General features: G+C 44.4%; 3 protein-coding genes across 3 annotated transcripts; 2 read left to right on the forward strand and 1 right to left on the reverse strand.

Annotated features, from left to right (window-relative positions):
- Window positions 1-223: 223 nt before the first annotated feature.
- LOC122032339 (UDP-arabinopyranose mutase 1-like) lies at window positions 224-3,116 on the forward strand. Its single transcript, XM_042591618.1, has 4 exons — window positions 224-759; window positions 1,843-2,093; window positions 2,192-2,360; window positions 2,607-3,116. The coding sequence occupies exons 1-4, from the start codon at window positions 421-423 to the stop codon at window positions 2,940-2,942; spliced, it is 1,095 nt and encodes a 364-aa protein (XP_042447552.1). The 5' UTR covers window positions 224-420; the 3' UTR covers window positions 2,943-3,116.
- A 447-nt stretch (window positions 3,117-3,563) lies between these two features.
- Window positions 3,564-7,239, forward strand: LOC122032355 (isoaspartyl peptidase/L-asparaginase 1-like). Its single transcript, XM_042591637.1, has 4 exons — window positions 3,564-3,798; window positions 5,563-5,796; window positions 6,108-6,194; window positions 6,583-7,239. Exons 1-4 carry the CDS (start codon window positions 3,637-3,639, stop codon window positions 7,072-7,074), a joined length of 975 nt encoding a protein of 324 aa, XP_042447571.1. The 5' UTR covers window positions 3,564-3,636; the 3' UTR covers window positions 7,075-7,239.
- A 28-nt stretch (window positions 7,240-7,267) lies between these two features.
- LOC122032356 (auxin-responsive protein IAA20-like) lies at window positions 7,268-8,443 on the reverse strand. The gene is made up of 3 exons (XM_042591639.1): window positions 7,895-8,443; window positions 7,504-7,797; window positions 7,268-7,407 (listed from the first exon to the last, which is right to left on the reverse strand). Exons 1-3 carry the CDS (start codon window positions 8,074-8,076, stop codon window positions 7,365-7,367), a joined length of 519 nt encoding a protein of 172 aa, XP_042447573.1. The 5' UTR covers window positions 8,077-8,443; the 3' UTR covers window positions 7,268-7,364.
- Between the last annotated feature and the right edge of the window lie 17,484 nt (window positions 8,444-25,927).

The raw sequence follows: 25,927 nt of genomic DNA on the forward strand, positions 1-25,927 counted from the left end.
CAATTGAAGAGTGACTAAATTTTGAATTTTTTTTTTTTTTTGGTGTCAATTAACTCACTTAAAAGAATGAAAAAGATATGTTCACATAGAGAGAGGTAAGATAATAATTAGTTCTTCCGCATGCGACAGGGTCGCCCCAGGTAAACGTGAGCGAGCTTTCATCGTATGAAATGTAGAACTACTCGCAGTGGAAAGCCGACAACAATTTACGGTCCAGATTATCCGTCGGTGCTCCGGCGCAGGTTTTATCCGTCCGTTCTTCCACCTTGCTGATCGCGATTCCTCCCCAAACGCCTTCGGCCACGAACTCCATCGCTATATAACCAGGCGCGACCGAGATCTGTTCCGAAGACGGGAGAAAAGAAAAGCGCTTCTTCTTGTTTTTTCCTCCGATTTTGTTGTTGATACACCGATCGAGCGATGGCGAGCAAGGCATCATCGTCTTCTTCTATCCCTAGCACTCCGCTGCTGAAGGATGAGCTCGATATCGTGATCCCCACGATCCGGAACCTTGACTTCCTGGAGATGTGGCGGCCGTTCTTCCAGCCCTACCACCTGATCATTGTGCAGGATGGAGATCCGAGCAAGACGATCAAGGTGCCCGAGGGGTTCGACTACGAGCTATACAACCGCAATGACATCAATCGGATTCTCGGCCCCAAGGCCTCCTGCATCTCCTTCAAGGACTCCGCCTGCCGATGCTTCGGCTACATGGTCTCCAAGAAGAAGTACATCTACACCATTGACGATGATTGCTTCGTAAGATCTCCTTCCCTATTAGAATCGCGGTATTGTTGTTTTTTTTTCTTCTAGATCTGGACTTGGTAACTGCAATTTAGAAAACGATGCCTGCCCGATTGCCTTAAAGGCGCAATTTCTTTAAGTTATACACGAAGTTTTTATGATTTCGTGTTTTCTTTGTTAGTTATTTATTTATTTTTTTTATTGATTTGGAGAGCTATTGTATTGCTTTACTTTTAGAACTCAGTAATGCCATGCAAATTGATTTAGAGGTTACATTTTTGACAGATCTAACTGTTTAAGAGTTCAATCAACGAAATTTCTTTGAAGAGGGCATGTCGTGATAGCTTTTGAATTAGAAATGCAAAAAAGAGTAGAGTTTGATAATTCCATGTATGTACAGTAAGTGTTGTGGTGCAGAATAGGGGGCAGAAAACAGATCTAGATTTTTATGTGAGAGATCCGTTAATTTGTAAGTTATCCAAAGATTGAAGATCTCTTTTACCATTGTTCAACGTCCTTAGTCTGTGTCTAGAGTTTGACATATTTTCCCTTCGCATAACTTGGGTATGGAATATAAGGGGCGCTTAGGGTGAGTGTAATTACCTTTTGCTACAGTAGAATTAGACAAATTTTTACTTTGTTCGAGGGTAGCTCATGGATTTTTTTCCCATTTTTTTTGAAATTTTAGCAGCATTTTGATTCAAATGTATTTTGAATCAAATGATCCTCTCATTATCATTCATAAAATACAGGTTTCATTCAGATGTTTCTTTTCTCTAGTTGAGATCTTGTAATTTTTGGAATGATTGGCTAACGATTACAATATTCTAGTTTTGAAGCTAAGGAACATTTTTTTAAAAGTGCCCTTTATTCTGCCATCACGGCATGTGGTTGTTAGTTAGTACATTAATTGTGTTTCCATCTATTTCTTGCCTCAATGAACAACAAACAAAAAGTTTATACTTTTATAAACTACTATAGGTTGTGGAGAACCATTATTTCTGCATCGTCATGTGAATTATGAACCCTTATTTGCCCTTCTTTGGTTGGTTATTTGATCTCGCGGCAATTTGTAACTATTTATTTTGTCTTGTACAGGTTGCTAAAGACCCATCTGGCAAAGAGATCAATGCACTGCAACAACATATTAAAAATCTTCTATCGCCATCTACTCCCTTCTTCTTCAACACATTGTATGATCCATACAGAGAAGGTGCTGACTTTGTTCGTGGATATCCCTTCAGCCTCCGCGAAGGTGCTAAAACAGCCGTCTCTCATGGACTTTGGCTTAACATTCCTGACTATGATGCTCCCACCCAGCTTGTCAAGCCTCGAGAGAGGAACCAAAGGTATCTATCACTAATAGATTCAAGTTTGTACTATTTATGGAATTTCTTTTCCTCCCAAAAGAATTTGATTTGTGAATCCTATGTCTTTTATTTATCAGGTACGTGGATGCAGTTCTTACAATACCTAAGGGATCATTGTTTCCCATGTGTGGAATGAACTTGGCATTCGACCGTGAGCTCATTGGCCCGGCTATGTACTTTGGTCTTATGGGCGATGGCCAACCTATTGGACGCTATGACGATATGTGGGCTGGATGGTGTGTCAAGGTCAGTCTTTCTAATGGCCTTAATGCTTTTCTTTGTTCTGTCTTCTGTGAGGTAAACCCTCACATTGCTGTGGCACATGAAGTAGCTAGCTTTTCTTGTTTTTATTTGCACAAATGGAACTCTGTAACTGAAAAAGAGAACAATTGCCCACATTGTTATCTAATTGCAAAAATGGAACTCTATAACCACCCTAAGACACCTTGGCTGCTTCAAACAGTATAACAATGTTGGTTGATGATACTTTAGGTCATCTGTGATCACTTGGGACTCGGCGTGAAGACTGGCTTACCCTACATCTGGCACAGTAAGGCTAGTAACCCATTTGTCAACCTGAAGAAGGAGTACAATGGCATCTTTTGGCAAGAAGATATCATCCCCTTCTTCCAATCGGCCACCCTTTCAAAAGAATGCAGCACTGTGCAAAAATGCTACTTCGAACTGTCAAAGCAGGTGAAAGAAAAACTAGGGAAAATTGATCCTTACTTCAATAAGCTTGCAGATGCCATGGTTACATGGATTGAGGCCTGGGATCAGCTCAACCCATCTGGAACACTCGCCAATGGTTCGACCAAGGGAAAATAGAGTCAATATCACATGAAAGAACGTGTTGCTTCTGGTTTCATGCTTCAGATGTAGTTCTTATTTATTATTATTGTTTTTGGCTTAGTTATCTTCTGAGTTGCCATTTGATATTTTTGCAGACTGTAATCCTTCAAACTTGGGTTATTATAATAAACGACCTATTGATTTTTGATAGTCCAACACTTTTTTGGTTGAGTTAAAGTTTTCCTCAGAAAAAAAACTAGTGTGTTTTTCAGATTTTTTTTTAAGAATTCCTCAAGTATCTCAATACTTTGTCATTAAAATCACAAATTTATATGTCCTTTAAGATTTGAAATATCTAAAATTGATCATATTAGGTTAGAAGATGTTTAAACATAGTTTTTTTTTTAAAAAAAACATATTGCAAGCTAATCTAGAAATTAACTTGTTATACATTTTGTGCAAATAGGTTGGGTGTTAAAATCATAAATTTACATACAATATCAACAAAGCATTACTGTAGAAATAGAATCTATACATTTTCAAGTGTAATTTTAGATTCAAGATAGGATTGAAGTGTGATTTAGTAAAAAGATATATTATAAATTTTATTTGATCAATTAAATACTAGTAAAGACGTCAACTATTATGTTCGACCTAAATCCATTCAATAAAACGCAAGGCGAGTGGCCACAAATAAACTAATGAGCAGTTAGCCGCCTCAGAGCCGGGGATGGGTTGGGCAATCGCTCTCCATGGCGGAGCCGGCGACATCCCGTTCTCGCTCCCTGAGGAGCGTCGGGCTCCGCGTGAGGCCACCCTCCGTCACTGCCTCGACCTCGGCGTCGCCGCCCTCAGAGCCAACCGACCACCCCTGGACGTCGTTGAGCTTGTGGTACCGCGTCTAGTCTTGATCTTTAATGCCATTCCACAGTCCTTATCGAGAAAAAACCGATCTTTAATAGATCTGTAATTCGATGAGCATACTCTTATAGTTTGTTGTTTCTTTTTATATATACAGAACATCTACTGCGTCCTTTGGTCCTGTTTTATTTGCAAATGTGTTCTCTGCAGGAAGTTGGCAAGGACAGATTATTATTACTATTACTACTATTATCATTATCATGATTATTATTATTGGTGGTGGTGTTAGGCCTGTAAATGAGCCATGCGAATCAAGCTTTATGTTGTTCAAGCTTGTCAAAACTGAGCCTAAAATGAACTACTCTTGTAAATTGGTGTTCAAGCTTGTTTTTTTTTTCCTGAGCTTGAGCTTGGTTCGTTTAAATATTATCGAGCTCTTAATTCGAGTTTGTTTGGTGGTTTAATTTTTTACATTTTTAAAACTTGATTGGATGATTAGTGAGCTTGATATCACAAGCTTGTTTGTTCATTTGTTTTGTTTTGAGAGATTTTTTTTTTGTTTATTTTGAAGTTTGTTAGGAACTTTATTGATGAATATGGTTTACAAACTTAGATTGTGAATGTTGTTCATAAACAATTCACAATCTCTATTCAGGAACATTAACAAATTGCACACATATGTCTCCAAGCTTTTTTATTTAGTTTAATAAGTTGTTCAAGCTTATTTATTTAATTAATATTTAACAAACATAGACAAACTCTTACCAAGTTGAACATCAATTTTGCTCACGATAAGCTTAGATATTGTTTTATGGAAAGGCAGGTTGTGGTTGAGATTGATCAACGCCATTTATGAATATGAATGGAACTTGTTCTAGCTCTATTCAATTAAAATTAGCGTCATTTCTAATAGATTAGCGTAATTTAGGGTCATTTCTACCTATCCCTTGCTTGTAGGCATGACTAGACTAGCCCAACTGAAATACTTTGGTTGATTTGTGTCATTTTTTTCTCATGTCTTATTAAGTGACTACTTGTCTCATAATCTTAAGATTTTGTTGAAGGGTTCAGTTTATGCATTCATATTATTAGTTTGTAGAATGAACAAAATATATTTTTCAGTTAGCTAAAATTGATACTTTACAGTTCATTGGCAATTACATGTGGTACTTGTGGATGCTTCTTTGTAAGTTCAACAAATAGGGTACTGTCTCATATTTTATATGATAGTTTCAAGTTCAATTCAATAACACTTCTTATGTTAAGTCCCAAATTGTTACACACATGACAATCAAAAGGCAAGTTCAAAGAAAATTCTACTCACCTTTTCTTTGTTATTTGCATATTGGTAAGGTGTATTGTACACTAATCTAAGCTACAAAGGTTATTTACTTCCTTGTGTGCTCCAAAATTTACAGGCCCAAACTCACGTGAATTTGCAGTCCTGGATTAGTCATTTACTTAAAGTAAATATATTGTTGGTTGATCACGAAAAAGGAAATTTTTTTTAGTGTTCCAGAGTCCAGACTGCCACTCTTTTTCATGTTTTTTTTTAATGTGTAGCACATTCTAAATAATTTTTCTTGTAATTGAGTTAATGCGCTCATTGTAAGTTTATATTGCATCACTTTAGTTATTTCCTAAAATGCTCAATGTAATCAACATACTGGTTAATAGAGGCATGCCCTATCCTCTTGGTCAGGAACCAAGCATTGCTCTTTTGCAATTGATTCTCATACCATGGTTTTCTATCTTCCAGATTCTAATTTTCAGACTAATGGGGAACTGTTTGCAGGTTCGCGAGCTAGAAAATAGCCCATGCTACAATGCTGGAAAAGGTTCTGTATTGACTACTGCTGGGACGGTAGAAATGGAAGCGTGCATTATGGATGGTAACACAAACAATTGTGGGGCTGTGTCAGGTCTTTCGACTGTTGTTAATGCTATATCTCTGGCACGACTTGTCATGGAGAAAACCCCACATATTTATTTGGCATTTGATGGTGCTGAGGCATTTGCAAGAGAACAGGTTAAGTTGTCATAGATCATTAGTTTTTAGTAGTCCACTATCCAAGTTAATTAAAAAAAATTGTCTGAGATTTGAGATGTTTCTTTTCTTTTGCAATATTGGGAACTAAAATTTTCTGGTGCTACTGAAAACTGCAGAAATCATATTGCAAATTTGGATCCAGGAATTTGACTATTTGCTTTCATGAACATAAGTTGATTTTCATATGTACTTTCATTTTTGGTTTTATTTCCTTTATGAGCAAGTTACTTTTTATCATGTTGCTGGAATTTTTTATGAATATCATTCTAATCATGTTGGTGGACATTTAGGGTGTAGAAATTATGGATCCAAGCCACTTCATAACTCCAGAAAACATTGAAAGGCTGAAGAATGCAAAAGAAGCTAACAGAGTCCAGGTGCATTTTAACCCATTCTTCACTTACATGTCTGTGTATTCTTTCATGGTTTGTAGCAATTATAATTCTGGAATCATTTTGTTCTGAGTTTGCATTGCACGTCAGTATTTATTTTCATTTGATTTGTTGGATTTCGTTCTGTAGAATCAAGAATGTAGCATCATAGGGTGATCTGGTCTCAAATAATTATGTGGCAGAAGGCAAAAAGGCATTCATTGCCAATGTTTAAACTGGTTCTACATTTTCTTAACATTGATTGATGGTCTCCCCTTAAGTAATATCAATATAGGCCTAAGGATTGTCCGTAGCCATTGCGTCTCTTAGGTCGTTATGTGATTGAGAGCCATTCTCTAGCAATCAAATGATAATAAGATGAAGCACTTTGCAGATTGATTATACCCAGCCCATCAAGGCAAATTCAACAAATGACCAAGGTGACAGCCAAATTGGGACTGTAGGATGTGTCGCAGTCGACAACCATGGAAACTTAGCTTCAGCAACATCAACTGGGGGGTTAGTTAACAAGATGGTTGGCAGAATAGGTGATACACCCATCATTGGCTCAGGAACTTACGCCAATTCATTCTGCGCCGTCTCTGCTACTGGCAAAGGTGAATCCATAATCCGTGCCACGGTCGCGCGTGATGTTGCTGCGTTGATGGAGTACAAGGGGCTTTCTCTGAAAGAAGCAGCAGCTTACGTCGTCGAAAAAGTTCCTAAAGGCAATGTCGGCCTTGTTGCAGTATCTGCCAATGGAGAGGTGACTATGCCTTTTAACACAACAGGAATGTTCAGAGCCTGTGCTACAGAAGAGGGTTACTCAGAAATTGCGATATGGCCTGTGGATAGCAATGGCATCTCGGAAGATTCTCAGAAATAAGGCAACATTTGCTGTGTGGTATGAAATCCTACTCTGTTATTTGTGATCATTGCATTTCTTATCATATTGTCATCTCCAACTCTAAATTATGTTTTGAAGTATTGATCATTCTGCTTAGGACTTATGAGCTAGATGAACAATTCGAATTAAATTGAAAGTTTCCAACTGTTCGCTTGCAACACAAGATTAAAGATTACTGTTTAACTGGAGATTCATTCAGAGAAACTAAAATACACATATATAGCAACTAGATATTGCTGGCTAGTATTAATCATCTTTCCTTTTGCTTCCTAGTTGATTATCCTGAGACGCTTTGCTGTCATGATGAAAGCTCTGCAACAAGCATCACAACAAATTAAATCTCTAATAGTTTCTTAATTTTTCACTAGTTAATGCAGATTTGGGGTGATAAATGACAACAACACTTACTCCCACGGCACATCTCCGACCAGCATCCAGTCCCCATCCTCATCCTCATAAGTCACCTTATAGTCACACCCTCCATCTTCTTCCTCTGTACGACGTACATGTGCATATGTTAAGTCTTCATGTTTCTTAGGAAACATCATGTACAACGTGCGGAAGAGAGCCTGGTAAGAATCATGGAGGGAGAGGTCCACCTTCCTGCCTATCGCAATCCCCTCCATGTTCACCTTCACACAGTTCGTCCTCCTCCTCGGCAATTTCACCGGCGGCCAACCAACTATAACTCTACCTCCACCACTGCATAAACGCAGAGACACACGCGCACAGTTAACTCATCCAAAACCTCTGTTCATTAGTATGACCCATCAGTTTAGCTTGCAGAAATTGAACTCACTAGTTAAGCTCACTGTCGCTGTTGCCGTGGCCATCTTCCTCCCTCTGCAGGAAGAGGGGTAAAGTGACAGTCTTTTCGTCGAGCACCTCGTCGAAGCTTCTTTTCTTGCAAAAGTTAGTCTTGATCCTCTTCTCCATCATCATATCTGAGCTGGGGAGTGAAAGGCCGAGCTCCAACTCCATTCTAAACAGTTGTATCTCTCTCTCGTTCTCTGAGAAGTAGAGATCAAAGGAGCGACATGAGAATACCTGCGAGCCTCTTTCTCTATATATATCCAGGTAGAGATTATGAGAATCTAGAGGGGACACGAGAGGGGACAGGATGCAGGGTTTTGAGGGAACTGGAGCATTTTTTTTATGTGCCCCACCGACAAGGTTCTATCCCTGTGCTGGGCCTGTCGCGGCTTGAGGTGCGGGAGGACTTTTAAAAAGCTGCCTTCCTCCGGTGACTTCTCTCTCCCTGACCTATTAGTTTCTGTCCATGCCTTGAAGGGCAAGTTGTCTGCTACGTCTCCATTAGAATGGTTGGAATGTCTCGCATTCAACAGCAAAAACATCGACACGTACGATCCACTGATTGGACACCGGAATGGTGGTTGACAAGGTGTGCGTTCCATGACTCCGATTTCATTGGATTGCCACGCCCTGCAAAGCGAAATCCGATTAACTTAATCACGTACATCGACGAGCACCACCCGGCACTGAATCAAAACGCTCGCTCGTAACGCGCATCGACGGTTGCGTCTCTCCGCCCAAAATATGCCGCTGGTGAATCTTTTACCAGCTTCATTTTCCCTTCCCTTCCGTCACATGCATGAATCTTTTACCAGCTTCATTGTCCCTTGCATGCTGTGTTGCATCCGTGCATGGGCTTCGAGAAAAGGGGACAAATTCTGTACGTATTTGTACAAGTGTATACAGTCCATTTTGACCACTGGACAACGATGGGAGTTGTGTTTGTAGGAATCTCTCAAATTGGGTTAGTTAATTTAGTGGGAGGGTGAAGGAGATAGGACTGCAGGAACAGTCTTTCTCATGCTCTGGGCTTCTTGTGGGATTGCAGAGCAGCAGCTGTACCCAACTGTGGGGTAATTGGCATATGTAATGTGACCAAGGCGAGGAATGCAGAGCACGTGAAGTCGTGCTGAGCACAGGTACTAACCTATACGTATTATAACCCTAACAATGTTGATGCGGCACAGATTATTCGGTAGGACCGTCGCCCTCGTTACCACCCCGCACTGTTAGATGCTCCCTAAGGGTTCGAGTCGGCTCAGCTTCCTCGACTTGCTCAGCTACAGCGATATCTGTACGAGAAAGGAGCTACTTCTGAGTGGGCTCTCTTCGACCTCAACCTCCGATATTACCTAATGCAGCACCGATCCTAATGATGCAGCCTACGCTATAAGTGACACCAGACTTACTGTTGATAGTTCTAAAGTATAAAAAAATACATAAATACAAAAATTGTAAAACTCACAGTGATCTCCCGTAATAGATCTTGGTTTTCACTTTTCGTACAAAATGAAAAAATTGACAGTAATACTCGGAGAAGACGATCAGAGAAGATATTGAAAAATAACTTGCCATAGAAAGAATAATCACGCACGAATCGGAAAACTTTTCATGATTCCACGAATCAAATCTCAAGCCTTGGATGTTCTTCTTCTCTGCCGGACACAGTCTCGACAGAATTCTGACAGTACTTCTGTTGTGCTTCGATCTCATCTGCGCGTACACAATACAGTAACCTTTTATTGATGCATGCACTCCACTTTCTATTTCTTTTGCACCAATTGCCTTGAACACTCTTTTATAGAGGAAAATGATTCTTCCTCTACTTCTATTAATGGAGGAAGGTGAAAGGGTTGGAAGATGAAGGGGAAGAGACATCCTTTCACCTTCTTAACACCAACATTTTCACTCATTCAAGTCAATCCTTAAAGCTTAATTAGTCACAAAGACCATATAAGTAACATAGACTATATTATAATCAAGTCATAAAGACCAGAACAAAACATTAATTATTCACAAAGATCAAATAAGAACTAGTTAGTCACAAAGACCAAATAAGAACATCTAATTCATACTTTAGGGAAAATAATTCGTGCGACAGCAAGCACACTGAACAATTATTGCTAAGAAGATTGTTACACCTTACATAGCTGCTCTATAGAACGAATCATAGACATTCTCATAATGGCATATAGCCTCTCTCCTAGCGGTACATATCCATTATCTAGAAAACATCCAATCTCCAGTGGCACACAACTATTATCTTGGAGATATCCATGTTTTGCTATTTACTCATATTAAATAATTTTCATTTACAGCAATATGAACATATCTAATCTCTCACAATAACTATTATGTCAAGAGCATATTTCATATTTAATATTCATAAATTATTTCTATACATAATAGAAATGAATTGACCAGTGAACAACATCAAAAGATGAAAATTTATTTAATCTTCTTTTTTAGCTAGAATTTATTCATTCTAATAAGTCACTTTCCTAGTTATGCTCCATAAACCGAATCATCCATAACCAATAGGAAACATGCTTAAGTAGCAGACACTGATTATAACTTCAAGTAGACAGCTAAATAGTCACTTAGGGTAAAATTAAGATTAACTTATAATCTCAAAGGTCTTACACAATAGAGAAGCAGGGATCCATTCTTCTACTACCCTTCTTGTCGCTATAGCACATGTGGTATGAATCACATGTTACGATGTCTTTACTAAAAAAGAGCGCATGTTTTTCTCAAATTTTAACATCGTACTGATGTCGATCTAGACATATCTAATGTATAATCTTGAATTCAACATATGAATTCCAATATAACCTTAAACAGATTTAGTAAATGGTGAGTACATTTACTCCGATCATTACATAAATGATCTCATCTTGACACAATTATCAAGACGATCTTAATTTATATGTATGCCTTTATTCACAACTATATAAGTTGTCACATAAGTAACGATCTTATCTCTATTTATACTTAACAAATAAAGATGATTGTCCATGTGAGTGGACCAATCTCAACCTGCCAATATGCTCATCGAGACTTTAATTCAAAATGTAACAAAGACATACACACTGCTAAGCAAGACTCGACATCTTTCAATATATGACTTAAAAAGTACATAGGTTGTTATTCATGGCCACTCTGCTTAACTAATGCCGAGTCGACCGTATACTCAGTGGACGACAGATAGATCCAGAGTGGCTCCCCAACGCTTGGCTTAGCTAACACAGGCAAGGAGGTAAGATATTCCTTGAGTTCTTCCAATGCCCGGTCGCACTCCGCGTTCCACTGGAATTTTGTCATTCGACGCAGCACCTTGAAGAACTGTAGGCTCCGGTCGGATGACTTAGATATGAATCTGGACAATGCTGTGATCCGTCCGGTCAACCGTTGGACCTCCTTTAAGCTGCGTGGCGAAGGCATGTCTTACAGCGCCTTCACCTTACTCGGATTCGCCTCTATCCCCCCGGGCGGTGACGATGTAACCTAGGAATCGACCGCTCCTCGTGTTGAACAAACACTTGTTTGAGTTCAACTTTATTCCATAGGCCCTAAGAGTTTGGCATGTCTCGTCGATGTCTGCATAAAGATCGACATCTTGGAGGGATCTTATTAAAATGTCATCAACATATACCTCCATATTATGGTCGATCTGCCTTCGGAACACTTTGTTCATCAACTTTTGATAGGTGGCGCCAGCGTTCTTTAGTTCGAACAGCATGACATTGTAACAGTATGTTCCGTAGGCTGTAATGAAGCTAATCTTCTCCTGATCGTCTCGGGTGAGCGACACTTAGTGGTAACCTTGATACGCGTCGAGCATGCAGACCAGCTCGCAGCTCACCGTGAATCCACCATTTGATCTATCCTAGGCAGTGGATAGAAATCCTTCGGGCACACTTTGTTCAAGTCACGGAAGTCGATGCAGACCTGCCATTTGTTGCCCGACTTGGAGACAAACACCACATTAGCTAGCCAGCTCGGGAATTGGACTTCCTGTATATGATCGACCTCCAATAATTTCTTTATCTCAGCTTGGATAATTAGGTTTTGCTCTGCGCTGAATTCCCTTTTCTTTTGCTTTATAGGTCGAGCATCCGGTTGAACATGAAGCTCGTGCTGAGAGACGCTCGGCGAGATTTCAGGGAGTTCATGGGTCGACCAGGCGAACACGTCATGATTTCACCAAAGGCAGGTGACTAGCTCGGCCTTCTTCGTGCTCTCCAGATCGGCCTTCTTCTCCTTGATAATAGTTGTTGGTGCAGTTAGCACTAATGACCTAACTCAGGTTTTGATGAATGGCAAAGTAGGTTAAGTTAGTTTCGATGTGATCTAACACTTTGATGAAGTGTGCAGGAGAAGCCTAGCTAGGTCGACGGGCCGACCGGATAGATGACACGAAGCCCAGCAAGGTCGACGGGTTGACCTGATAGCTGGCACGAAGTCCAGACTGGTCGATGGGCTGATCGGATGTCTGGCACGAAGTCCAGCTAGGTTGACGGGCTGACCTGATAGTTGGCACGAAGTTCAGACGGGTCGACGGGTTGACCGGGCATTTGGCAGGTAAGTTAAGGTAAGTCACTGTAGGGGAGTGACTTGGTGAGGACGTGTTTCTAGTTAAGGAACTTAGGTGTCGATCCAACTTAAAATCATTTCAGGAATCTAAGTTGAGATCGTGACTAAATTCCGATCACGGTGAGATGGAATATAATTATTACCCTGTTTTATTATATTTGTGATAACTTTTATTTTGCAGGGTAGTTTAATCTTTATTTTGCCTTGGACTAACATTTTCTTGTAGGAAAAGGAATTTTTGGAAAATGATGGTCCGGGCGCCCGGAAGGCAAAATTTTATCCCGTCACAGATATGGAGCACGCTAATTGGCCAGGCCTACGGAAGGGATCCGGGCGCTCGGAGTACTCCTATAAAAGGGGCCTACCTCCAAAGCTGAGAAAAATAACTTCTTCCTACGACTGCTCCATTGCGCACTACTCCTGCGACGCTGCGAGGCTACTCCGACAACCTACGATTCGAGCTTATTGCTTTTCTGTTGTCAGTATTTTATTCCTGTACTTAACTTTGTAATCATTTTTCGAACTGTTAGTGAATTGGCCAATGAAAGCACTCGATGAGTGCGGGCCTTGGAGTAGGAGTCGGCGAAAGCTCTGAACCAAGTAAAATTAGTTCGTGTTAGCATTGTGTTTTGTTTTTCCTTTTCGCTGCTTACTCTATTTCGATAACAAATTTTCTATTGCTATTCACCCCCCTAGCGACTTCTACGATTCAACAATAGCGCTCACTTCCAAATGTAGATTTTTCTAAGCGGCCTTTGCTTCTGCTCTGACTATCTCGATGTAGCATCGCCGAGCGGCTAATTGATCGCTTTTGACTTCTCCTCCCTTGTCGTCCATCGGGAATTTGATCTTCTGGCAGTAGGTGGACACCACCGCTCGGAATTTGTTGAGCGCTGGTTGGCCTAGGATGACGTTGTAGGCCGAAGGCACGTTCACCACGATGAAGTTGGTGGTTCTTGTCCTCTTCAGGGGCTCCTCTCTCAGCGAGATGGCCAGCTTGGTCTGTCCGATCGACAACACTTCGTTACCCGTAAAGTCGTAGAGCGGGGTCTGTTGGTGCAATATTCCCTAAGTCAAGGTTGACCTGGTTGATTAAGCTTGAATTGGTTCAAGCTCGAGTCTTGATGTTTGAGTTTCGATGTTTGACAATACATGGAGACGACACATGGAGATTGCAGGTGCAATTGCTCATGTGGGGAGATTGTGAAGGAGAGTCAAGTAGGTCAAGGTTAACTGGATACTTGACTGGGAAATCCTAATGAGTGAAGCTAGATGAAAAGACCTAGTGAGTGAAGCTAGGCAGTATGGAAAATCCTGGTGAGTGAAGCCAGGTGAAAGTCCTAGTGAGTGAAGCTATGCAGTATGGAAAATCCTGGTGAGTAAAGCCAGGTGAAAGTCCTAGTGAGTGAAGTCAGGCAGATGAGAAGTCCTAGTGAGTGAAGCTAGGCAGAAGGGAAGTTCTAGTGAGTTAAGCTAGGCAGAAGGGAAGTCCTAGTGAGTGAAGCTAGGCGGAAGGGAAGTCCTGGTGAGTAAAGCCAGACACGGGAAATCCAGATGGATCAATGTTGATCGGACACCTGGTGGAGATAAGTCCAAGTGATTCAAGGATGACCGGACACTTGGTACGAGGAGAAAAGTCCAAGTGGGTCAAAGGGATTGACCGGATACTTGGTGAGGGAGTCTTAGCAGGTCGAGGGTGACCGGATGCTAGGCATGATATACCAACAGGTCATGGTTGACCGTATGTTGGTTTAAGGGACATTTGGACTTGATTTGGAAAAGTCTCACATGGGCTGGATCGATCAACCGATCGATTGGCTCATGCCCAATCGATCGGTTGATCGATTGGGTGAGTCTCGCTGAAGGAAATCCTCCCAATCAATCAGTGGATCGATTGGGGGAAATCGTCGTTCACACAGAAAGTCTCCCAATCAATCGATCGATCGATTGGGAGCCTCCAATCGATCGGCTGATCGATTGGGAGCAGTGATTCTGCGCGATAAGCCCTTGATCGATTAGCCGATCGATCCAGATAATTTTCGAGAGCACAGAGGAGTTCTGGATCGATCGACCGATCGATCCAAAGCCTCTCTAATCGATTGGGAGCAATCCAATCGATTGGGATTCGACCGTTGGTGTAGATAAAGCCGTTGGCGAGCGATTCCTTCGGCACTTCTTCGATTCTTCTCCACGGGCGATCAAAGCTGCTCTCCACAGCGATATTTTCTTCCTCACCGCCAGTTCTTGAAGGTTCTTGGAGGCTCATCTAAGTCAAGAGGCGAGTTGCAACAAGAAGAAGAAGAAGCTAGGGTTTTCATTGCAATCTTATAAGATTCATTTGTATTTTGCTTCTTTCTTTCTCATTATTGTATTGTGAGGTTGTAAGGCTTCTCCGCCTTCGGTAGTTACCTAGAAGGAGTGTTTACATAGTGGAGGGTGTGTGAGTGTGTGGATCCTTGGACTAGTCACCTCTTCTTGAGGTGGATACCAAGTAAATCCCTAGAGTTAGCGTTGTTGTGTTGTTTCTTGTATTTTCTGTTGCTATCATCTTGAAGAAACAAGCAACGACGACCACGAGATCGCGCCGAGATATTCACCCCCCCTCTAGCTACATTTTCGGTCCCAACAGGGTCGTCATTGGCAGCAGCTCGCTCCGGTCGATTTGCAACTGATCGAACGCCTTCTTGAATATGATGTTCACCACTCACTGTATCAACAAAAGTTTTATGAACTATATAATTAGCAATTACCGTTCGGATGATCAATGTATCGTCATGAGGAATTTCCACTCCTTCTAAGTCTTTTGGGCCAAAGCTGATCTCGAGTCCTCCGAGTCTCTCCTTGCTGCAGCCAACAATGTGGATCTCGAGTCACCGAGCGTGCGACTTTCTCGCTCGATTAGAATCACCGCCGGTTGGCCCACTGGTGATCATTCCTATTTCTCCCCGAGCAGCGTTGCTTCGGTTTTCCTTATCCCGTTTTGATGGTCTGATCTGCTCGGCAGAAGCTCGGGCGGTCCGAGGGGATTGATGATGGCGTGGCTCAACCGTCCTCCTCTCCTCTTCCCTTCGCCTTGTAGGTCATCCTCGATGTCGTCGATCAAGAGACGATTATCGATGACGATATCCTTACGGGGTTGGTCTACTAGCTATCGGCTTCAGATCATAGCAGTCCCGCGTGTTGTGTGTCACCGACTGATGGAAGGAGCAGAAAAGGGGTGCTCATACCTTGCCTTTTGCGACCTTTGAGCAACCGGCCGCCACATGTTGTACGACATGCGTCCTTGGCTCTTAATGGGCTCCACCCGATCGGGGCCCCTTCGGAGGTTGATGGTTGCTCGGTTGCCTCCATTCAGATGTGTTTGCTGGCTCGGCAGGTGTTTCCCTCTTTCTTGCCGCTTGGGCTTCTTCCACGTTAATGTACTCCGTGGCCTTTTTCTGAAGGTGTTCGAAGTCCCATGGCAGCCTCCGAATGAGTGATAGGAAGAACTCCCCTTCTGTGAGTCCCTGGGTGAAGGCGTTCATCAACACATCTGAGGAGACCGTCGAGATATCCATCGCCACATAATTGAAGCGTTGGATGTAGGACCTCAATGCTTCCCTAGGCCCTTGCTTTAGAGCCAACAAGTTGATGCTCATCTTCTGCTGGCGGCGACTGTTGGCGAAGTGATGTAGGAAGGTCGCTCGGAAGTCCTTGAAGCTGTGGATCGAGCCGCTCGACAACTGCTTGAATCAACGTTGTACCGATCCAGATAGCGTAGTGAGAAAGACCCGACACTTCACTCCATCCATGTACTGGTGAAGTGTGGAAACGTTATCAAACTTGGCCAAATGATCGTCCAGGTCCGTTGCTCTATTATATTCTTCGATCATCGGCGGTGTGAAATGCTTCGGCAGAGGGTCGTTCAGAATCTCCTGCGAGAACTGTTGATTGATCCGCTCGGGTGAATCATCTTCCTTTGGTGCTTTTATTTTTCTTGCATTCCGAACGGGCCCCTTATTTGAAGAAGATCCTCAATCTCTATCCGCCCGACCCCTCTCTTCCGATGGAGTCTAGAATAGTACTTGATGGAATGAGATCGGTGCATGAGGGGCTTCCCCATAGGTGCCAAGCGGCTTCTTAGTCTGCTCCTGAGTGGCTATTTGGCCAGCTTACTCTACTCATTCGGTCGATCGACCTGTAGTTGAGGCCCAGGCTCTGGTGTTTGGCGCTCGGCCAGCGCTTATTGTTGTTGTTGCTCCACTATCTTAGATGCTCAGGCTTGTATCAGCGCATCGAGCTCTTCTTGCGCCAATGTCATCGTGTGGGGTCGTCCAGCGTCTTCCATCTCCTCGTTTCAAATGCAGGCTACGTTCCCACAGACGACACCAAAATAATCCTGTCCGAAAGTGGACGATTGGAAAGCTGGAAGGTGGCGGCTTCGCTGATCGAATGCAGACTTTGCTCCACTCTACAAAATAGATGATGTCAGTGCCGGGATAGGGAAGGGATCCCCGGTGTTGACCCTCCGAAGCTCAAGTCAGTCACTAGAATGTGGAGCAAAAGCAAAGCAACAGTAGAAATATGCGCAAAAAGTAGATCACACATGTAGGATCGAAAAGAATTTAGATATCTCCACAATGGTATGATATTGTCTATTTTGGTCCTAGGCCCTCATGACTTTCCTCTTGGGTTCTCCCCAAAAGGCTTCATGTCAATGGAGATATCTTTTTTCTTATAAACCCATGATCTTTCCCATATGTTTTTAATGTAGGACTATGTGTGCAACCTTGCAACTCCAACAATCTCCCCTTAAACAAAGGGCTACAAACTTCCCACGTCGGATCCTCGACCCACCAGATTTTCCTGCCCCTCGGTCCACTCGACTTACTAGGATTTCCTTGCCTAATCACAACTAGGACTTCCTGCCTGGTGTCTGGTCCTCTTGATCCGAACATAGGAGCTCCTACTTTCTTTGTTCGAGGTCAATATTGTACCCATATGGCTCAATCAGACCATAGCTTTTATGCACAGTCGGTGGTTAAACCTTCTGGCAGTCTGGGCTCTGATACCAATTGTAGGATCAAAAATAATTTAGATATCTTCACAATAGTATGATATTGTCCACTTTAGTCCTAGGCCCTCATGACTTTGCTCTTGGGCTCTCCCCAAAAGACCTCATACCAATGGAGATATCTTTTCTCTTATAAACCCATGATCTTTCCCATGTGTTTTCAATGTGCGACTATGTTTGCAACCTTGCAACCCCAACAACATGTACCTCCGCCGGTGATAGATCCCCCTTTATATAAAGCCATGATGGGCGACATACATGCTTCTCGAGGCATGAGCATGTTCTTCGACACGTTCGTGGCCACGTTCTCCAACACAATCGTGGCCACGTTCTCCAACATGTTCGAGGTCATGTCCTCCACTAGGTCCTATGAAAGGATATTGCGAGAACCACAGTCCTGCTGCTTGGCTGAGCGGATCAGTTGCTCGGCCAGGACTGCGCTCCGTCCACGATCAGGTCCTACTGCTTGGCTGAGCGGGTAGCTGCTCGGCCGCTCGGCCTGGAGGAATCCGCTCTGCCAACTCTAGTTGCCCTTCTGTGAGGTCTGTGTAGTAACTTGCCTTCCTCTGTTCAGACCACATATCCGACCTCTCTTAGCGTCTTGATAATGACGAGCCCCTACCTATGATATCCTCCCGAGTTGGAAGGATTGCCCGCTCGAACCTATCTCCCACTGATCAAGACCTACCTGTCCCGAGTGGTCGTTACATCGTCCGTTCAACCCTTTGACACTTGGGCGTTGACCATCTTGACTTTGACCTCCACTCTGACGATTGACCCCGTGTTAGGTAGACCTCCTCCTATCGCCGCATCAGCCGTAAAACTCACAATGATCTCCCACATAGTAGATATTGATTTTCGCTTTTCGTACAAAATGAAAAATTTCATGATGATACTCGGAGAAGAAGATCGGAGAAGATATCAAAAAATAACTTGTCGTAGGAAGAACGATCACGAACGAATCGGAAAGCTCTTCATGATTTTACGAACCAAATCTCAAGCCTCAGATGTTCTTCTTCTCTGCAAGACACACAATCTCGATAGAATTCTGATAATACTTTTGTTGTGCTTCGATCTCATTTGCATACACAATGTAATAACCTTTTCTCGATGTATACACTCCTCTTTCTTTTTTCTTTTGCGCTAATTACCTTGGATACTTTTTTATAGAGAAAGATGACTCTCTCTCTACCTCTCTTAATAGAGGAAGATGAAAACATTAAAAGATAAAGAGGAAGAGGCATCCTTTCCACTTTTTAACACTAATGGCTCGACAATGCTATAGGTATTACCAAACAATCGTCGCCCTTGGCGCTCTACCTTCATGCGTGCTGCTAGTCTGCAGGTGAGGCTTCACTCCTACGGTCACTTATGTGACTCAAATAGGGCTCGCATGACCAGCTATGTAGACATTATCTCTCATCGGCTACGTAGGATTCGGTGGAGATTTATAGTGGAGGTTATTCTTCTCTTTCGAACCATTCACTCGCATACACGTGAGGTTGACATGATTTTGACTATATCGAATTTTGACCGGCCATAGGACAGACAACTACCGTTCCAAAAAGAAAGAGAGAGAGAGTAGTAGCCGGAGCGAGGAAGGACTTCATCAATTGTTTTCATGACATTCTTGTATGTAGAGAGAGTACGGGCTTCACAAGGTGGAAAGTTAATCATAACAGTTAGGATATGCCAACTTCTGAAAAAGCCGTATGATCCGGCGGTTAGAACAGGGGACCCCCATTCTGAGGGGTCAATGCCACGCGGGAGTCAAAAGGTCAGGTGACCGATCGGAAAAGGAGGGGCCGACCTCCCGGCCGGCCGACCGGTGAATAGCTGATGGCAAAAGTCGCCCCGACAGAGGTCGGGGTTCCGACGCTCAATTGAACAGTAACAAAGAGCCGAGCGGAAGGCCTAAGAGAAGGTGACACTGCTAAAAAGTCCCTACATGGCACCCTACCGAAAATATCCCCAGCATATCGATGCCAACGGCAGGCCGGACGGGATGTGAGTTCCGTCCGGCCAGCGCTTAAGATGAGGGTTGGCCGGGTGGACTCCCCGTCCAGCCGGCTTGCCGGACGCCCTGGCCTGTGATCGGTAGAGAGGGACAAGAACATCTTATGACAGCTGTCAAGTCCTATGGCTAGGCCATACTCCAAGTCTGACAACGAGGTGTTCTGTTGTCCTATCGAAGACGTGCTTGGACTGTAGCAATATGGCGTCAGGTAAGCTTTCTGACAGACACATACCGAGGTATGGGCTGCGGACACGTATGCGCCTCGGTGAACGTGTAGGAACTCTTTCGCCACTCTATATAAAGAGCCTCATACTTCGCCGGAGGTACGCGAGATACAACTTTGGAGCCACTTGTTTTACTGCTAGCTTGCCTGACTTGAGCGTCGGAGGGTCGCCGCCGGGAACCCCTTCCCGGCCCGACTTTTGTGCAGGTTCGCCGGAGCTTCGTACGACTAGCCGGGGATCTCCATCAGCGACTCGGAGAGCGCCACGTGCCCAGCGTCCGTTGGTTCAGCGATTCGGACAGGATCAATTTGAACGTCCGAGCGGAAGACCGTCGAGCTCCGACGTTAAAAATCGAGAGACGAGCCGGCGACTATAAACGTCCGAGCGGAAGACCGTCGAGCTCCGACGTTAAAAATCGAGAGACGAGCCGGCGTCTATAAACGTCCGAGCGGAAGACCGTCGAGCTCCGACGTTAAAAATCGAGAGACGAGCCGGCGTCTATAAACGTCCGAGCGGAAGACCGTCAAGCTCCGACGTTAAATATCGAGAGACGAGCCGGCGTCTATAAACGTCCGAGCAGAATACCGTCGAGCTCCGACGTTAAATATCGAGAGACGAGCCGGCGTCTATAAACGTCCGAGCGGATGACCATCCACGTGATACATTCTGGCGGTAAGAGCCGACTGACGACAGAGCCTGTTCTTGAAGGCCAACATACGGCCGAACGGCTCGCTTAGCAAAAATATATGAAAAACCCTATGAGGTAAGGTGCAAAGCAATAGATGGTTAATAGGAATTAAAGATGTGAGCTCGTGAACGAGTGACGTTCGCGCGCCGAGCGGCTACGCAGTTGCATGGCGAAAGACATTTTTTGAAGACAATCGGCTTGAGTCCATGTTAAAGTATGAAGCCGAGCGGAGGAGTTTTAAAGAACACTTCAAACATGACGAAAGAAAATTTTCTTGCCAAAACAAAGGTTGCACGAACGAAAAGATGATCTATTTACGCCAAACACTGGGCAGACCAAAGAAGTTACAGCAAAAATAAGTTTTGCCGAACGACGAGGATACAAAAAAGTTGATAAAAAAACACTCCTCACGCGTCAAAATCAAAAAGGGCATCAGGAATGGCGCCCATCACGGTAGCCAAATCCTCTGGGGGGATGGTCAGCTCGGCAGGAAGGTGGCCTTTAGTCTTCAAGTAATCCACCGCCGCCTTGATCGCCTCTTCGAAAGTGAGGGAAATCTTGTCGGTGAATTTCTCTCCGAAGTCGTCCGAGCGGACAAATGCCTTCCTCACTTCGTCAGAGCGAGCCGACTCCCCATCCTGATACTCTTTGAGCGCGACTCGGGAAGCATCGTTGGCTGTCTGGAGATCCTGCAAGTCCGCTTCAAATTTAAGCCGATCGGCCGAACGGCTCTCCTTCTCGGTGGCTAGAAGGGCATCCAGATCCTTGATGCGTTGCTCTAGCCCTCTGATCTCCACCTTCATTAGGTCCATGTCGTCGATGGCCTTGCGCTTCCGAGTGGTCGCCGTCTTGATTTCTTTATCCCGTTGTTTGACCATAGCTTCAAGCCGAGCAACCTCGCTCGCCAGATCGGAAGCCCGTTTCCGTTCGGCTTCCAAAAGCTTTTTGCTTTTCTCCAGAGCAGCCGTGGATTGCCCTTGGTTCGCCTCCGAAAGTTTGAGTTTTTTCATTTCTTCCTCCAGCTCAGCCAGGCGATTGCTAATCGCAATTTGCTCTACCCAACTCTGCGAACGAAGGCAGTTAAGTTAAAAGCTAAAACAAAAAGTATCAGTAAAGCAGAAATGCATACCCCGGTCGCCTGCTGCAAGTTACTGTCCCCTAGCTGGCTGGGGGACATGAGCGCGACGCGTACGCGCGCGTCCTCCCAAACTTTGGCGAGCGGACCGGTGAGGGTGATCTGCTGTTCGGGAACCGATGGCCGATCGGCGGCCAGTAGGTATTCCTCCGAGGGAAATCTTAGGACAGTTTTTATCACCCTCGGGCCGCTCGAATCATCTTGAGATGCAGCAGCATGGCCAGAAGTCTCGCCGATCGTGACCGGATGGTCGCCCGGTTGCCTAAGACGACGTAAAGTCCGAGAGGTGGAAGGTTGCGCCTTGGGGATAGTCGGCGGCAAGTCAAGCTGAGTCGGAGTGTGCTCCGAGGAGACCGCCTCAAAAACCGCATGAGCCTCATCGCTCCGCTCGGAAAGCTGTTCCCTTAGTGGAGGCTGTTGAGCGGCTTGCTCTAGCCGACGGCGCTTTCGAGTCACCAAAGGTGTCTCGTCAGCCGATCGGCCTTCCTCCTCGCCCTGGGCAGATGTTGTGATATTGATCGCGGCCTTGTCAGTGAAGACGCGGGCGGCCGATGCCTCGGGAGCAACTTGAGTTCCCTCGCTCCCTTCAGTTGCAGGGCCGGTCGGAACCACACCCCGTTCGGCTACCTCTTTGTCCTTCACCGCCTCAATATTGGCGGCTTTCAGCTTGAGCTTTTCGGTTGCCTTAGCATGCCACATAACTTCAGCTGCAGAAACAAAGAATAAATCAGTTAGCACAAAAGAAAAAGGGGGGATAAGAATCGCTTACTCATGCTACAAGGCAGATCGGCTTGGATAGGAGACAAGCCAAATATGTACATTACTCCAGGAAGGAGCAACTTGTCGATATCGTAACGTTGGCTGACCAGCTGGTTCGCCACATGAAGATACGCCGGATGGCTCTTGAATTTGCCAAGACCCAGTTGATTCGGCACCGCCGTCTGCCACTTCGTTCGGAAGGCCGACCGCTCGGGGAGACGCATAAAAAAGAAATGCTCCTTCCAATGCTTATTGGAGCTCGGCATGTTGGTAAATAGGACGAACCCCGTCCTAGATTGAAATATGAAGGTCCCCCACTCGGATTGTTTTGGGTAGAAGAAATAGTGGAAGATTTGGGGGTCCAAGGGGATATCATTCAACTTGAAAAGGACTATCACCCCGCTCAGCAACCTAATCGAGTTCGGGACTAATTGGCCGAGCGGGAGGCGAAAGTGGTTGCATATTTTGATGATGAACGGATGTGGAGGAAAGCGCAGCCCGGCTAAAAATTGATCACGGAAGAAGCAAATGGTGTCGGGCGGCGGATCATTGGGCCGATCGGAAGGAGTGGCTACAACTATTTCGTGGTTGGCCGGAATTTCATACGTCCGAATGAGACGCAATGCGTCTTCTTCATCGAATCGGCTCTCCATAGTCGTATACCAGAGACTAGGAGCACCGACTATAGGCGTAGAAGTACTCGCCATGGTCGAAACAGAAGCGATAATCGACAGAAAAACTAAAAGAAAATGCCGATAGAATGCAAAAGGAAGCAATACAGGAGGCGGGTAGCTGAAAAGGAAGGCTTACGGGTACAAGGAAGATAGAGGAAAGGAAGAAGATGGCGAGCGCACCAAACAGGCAGGGAATGAGGATCGCCGGAGCAGAGAGAGCAGCGTGAGGGTGAAGTCGATGAAACAAGAAGGCGGCGGAGAGAATTGGCCGCGAGATTTATAGCGTTAGCGTCGAACGGCCGTGGCCGTCCGATTCAGGTCACGAAGAACGAGGTCATCATCCAGCCATTCATTTCAAACGGATGCTGTCCCATCGGAGGTAACGCCACCGCCATACGCTGACAAGAGCAGGGTCACCACGTGTCAGCAGGACACAGGTTGCATTTAATGAACGCACCTTACCGTGTGCGGCCCACGTGATTGGCAGTAAGGGAAAGGATTTGATAGGAATTTCCAGGGAATACAAGGCACGAGCGAGACACCACCGACCGGATGTGCATCTCTATGCCTAGCCGAGCGGACTAGTATAGCAGCCGTTATCCAGTCAGATCGACAGTCCAGTCAGTCGGACTTCACCTCCCTCGACTAGACTTGAGGGGGAGGCAAGTGATCCGGCGGTTAGAACAGGGGACCCCCATTTTGAGGGGTCAATGCCACGCGGGAGTCAAAAGGCCAGGTGGCCGATCGGAAAAGGAGGGGCCGACCTCCCGGCCGGCCGACCGGTGAATAGCCGATGGCAAAAGTCGCCCCGACAGAGGTCGGGGTTCCGACGCTCAATTGAACAGTAGCAAAGAGCCGAGCGGAAGGCCTAAGAGAAGGTGACACTGCTAAACAGTCCCTACATGGCACCCTACCGAAAATATCCCTAGCATATCGATGCCAACGGCAGGCCGGACGAGATGTGAGTTCCGTCCGGCCAGCGCTTAAGATGAGGGCTGGCCGGGTGGACTCCCCGTCTAGCCAGCTTGCCGGACGCCCTGGCCTGTGATCGGTAGAGAGGGATAAGAACATCTTATGACAGCTGTCAAGTCCTATGGCTAGGCCATGCTCCAAGTCTGACAACGAGGTGTTCTGTTGTCCCATCGAAGACATGCTTGGACTGTAGCAGTATGGCGTCAGGTAAGCTTTCTGACAGACACATACCGAGGTATGGGCTGCGGACATGTATGCGCCTCGGTGAACGTGTAGGAACTCTTTCGCCACTTTATATAAAGAGTCTCATACTTCGCCGGAGGTACGCGAGATACAACTTTAGAGCCACTTGTTTTACTGCTAGCTTGCCTGACTTGAGCGTCGGAGGGTCGCCGCCGGGAACCCCTTCCCGGCCCGACTTTTGTGCAGGTTCGCCGGAGCTTCGTATGACTAGCCGGGGATCTCCATCAGCGACTCGGAGAGCGCCACGTGCCCAGCGTCCGTTGGTTCAGTGATTCGGACAGGATCACCGTATTTAAGGAAGTTGTGAGGGATCTATCAACCAACTTTTTGTTGGGCGTTTGGACGTTACTGGAGACGAAGGGTTTTCCTTCGTTACTCTCCTTTTGCTGCAAACGCCAAGGAGACGAAGGGGCGTCCTTTCCCCTTCGTCTTCCTTAGCCTTCTTATAAGAGGCATCCAAGTGCATATCAAGAAAAAAAAAGGAGCTTTTGGCGAAGGTGATCAGGGAGCACCGAGGTGATCGTAAAGGGAGAGATCGTGTGAGAGCAAAGGGAGAGCATTCGGCTGGGATTTGGCTCGTGAACTTTGAAGCGCTTTCCGGTTGCTCCGTGATCGTGCTTCCGACAGCGGCAACCTCTTCGTCGACCGCCGGCGTCTTCAACAGCACTTCGGGAGATCACTGTGAGTTTATAATTACCGCAGCGCTTTGTTTTATCTTTATATAGTTTCGATTTCATGCTCTCAAATTACCAACAATGGTATCAGAGCGTGCATATTTTTGAAAGCATGGAAATCGACGCGAAAAAGCTTGCGTTTTTTCTTCTTCTGTCGCGAAGAAGAAGATGAACAGTGCAATTGAATCGATTCAAAAATCGCATAGATTGCTTGATCGATTCATGGATCGATTGAAGAGGAATTAAAAAACACGAACAATGCATATTTTGTTGTTTTAATCGATTGTGCAATCGATTCAAATAATTGAATTGATTGAAAAGGAATTGAATCGATTCAATTCATGGCACAGTGAATGAATCGATTCATGAATCGATTGAAAATTTTTTTTGCTCACATAATCGATTCTTCAATCGATTGAAAAAAAAATCGAAATGAACAGTGCTCAAATTTGACGAAGCACGGTGTCGCATGCATGCTTTTTTTTTTATTTTGAATCGATTCAATTACAAATTTGAATCGATTAAATAAAAAAATAAATCGTGTAAAGAAGAATTGCATGCATGTTGTTTTTTTTCTTCACATACAAAAACAGTGATGTTAGTTAAATACTTTTATTTATTAATTAAATACATACAGAAATGTATTATTAATTAATAAATAAATATATTTAATTAATTTATGGTTCAATTTATCGAAAATAGAACCCTACCAACTTGATCAATCAAACCCAGGTCTGGTTTAAATTATTAATTGATTTAGGCAGACTAATTTGATTCAATGATACCTAAAGTTGGTTTAAATTATTTGTTAGTTTAACCAGTTCGGTTTATTATTGAATTAATTGGGTATTCTTGATTACAGAACTTGGGTTGATTAAATATGACCGGATTAGTTCCGTTGTGTCAAATTTGATCAGAAACATTGGATTTATTCTAATGAGTCAGACTTAATCCAATGGGCATTGGATGAATCAAACGGACCTA

This window comes from Zingiber officinale, chromosome 11A (genome assembly GCF_018446385.1).
Source record: "Zingiber officinale cultivar Zhangliang chromosome 11A, Zo_v1.1, whole genome shotgun sequence".
NCBI lineage: Eukaryota > Viridiplantae > Streptophyta > Magnoliopsida > Zingiberales > Zingiberaceae > Zingiber > Zingiber officinale.

Coding starts and splice junctions, on each gene's coding strand:
- LOC122032339 (XM_042591618.1), top strand. CDS start 421: ATGGCGAGCAAGGCATCATCGTCTTCTTCTATCCCTAGCACTCCGCTG. Junction 760..1,842: donor CCATTGACGATGATTGCTTC/GTAAGATCTCCT, acceptor TGTCTTGTACAG/GTTGCTAAAGACCCATCTGG. Junction 2,094..2,191: donor CCTCGAGAGAGGAACCAAAG/GTATCTATCACT, acceptor TTTATTTATCAG/GTACGTGGATGCAGTTCTTA.
- LOC122032355 (XM_042591637.1), top strand. CDS start 3,637: ATGGGTTGGGCAATCGCTCTCCATGGCGGAGCCGGCGACATCCCGTTC. Junction 3,799..5,562: donor TGGACGTCGTTGAGCTTGTG/GTACCGCGTCTA, acceptor AACTGTTTGCAG/GTTCGCGAGCTAGAAAATAG. Junction 6,195..6,582: donor AAGAAGCTAACAGAGTCCAG/GTGCATTTTAAC, acceptor AGCACTTTGCAG/ATTGATTATACCCAGCCCAT.
- LOC122032356 (XM_042591639.1), bottom strand. CDS start 8,076: ATGGAGTTGGAGCTCGGCCTTTCACTCCCCAGCTCAGATATGATGATG. Junction 7,798..7,894: donor AGCGACAGTGAGCTTAACTA/GTGAGTTCAATT, acceptor GCGTTTATGCAG/TGGTGGAGGTAGAGTTATAG. Junction 7,408..7,503: donor GTCGGAGATGTGCCGTGGGA/GTAAGTGTTGTT, acceptor TGCTTGTTGCAG/AGCTTTCATCATGACAGCAA.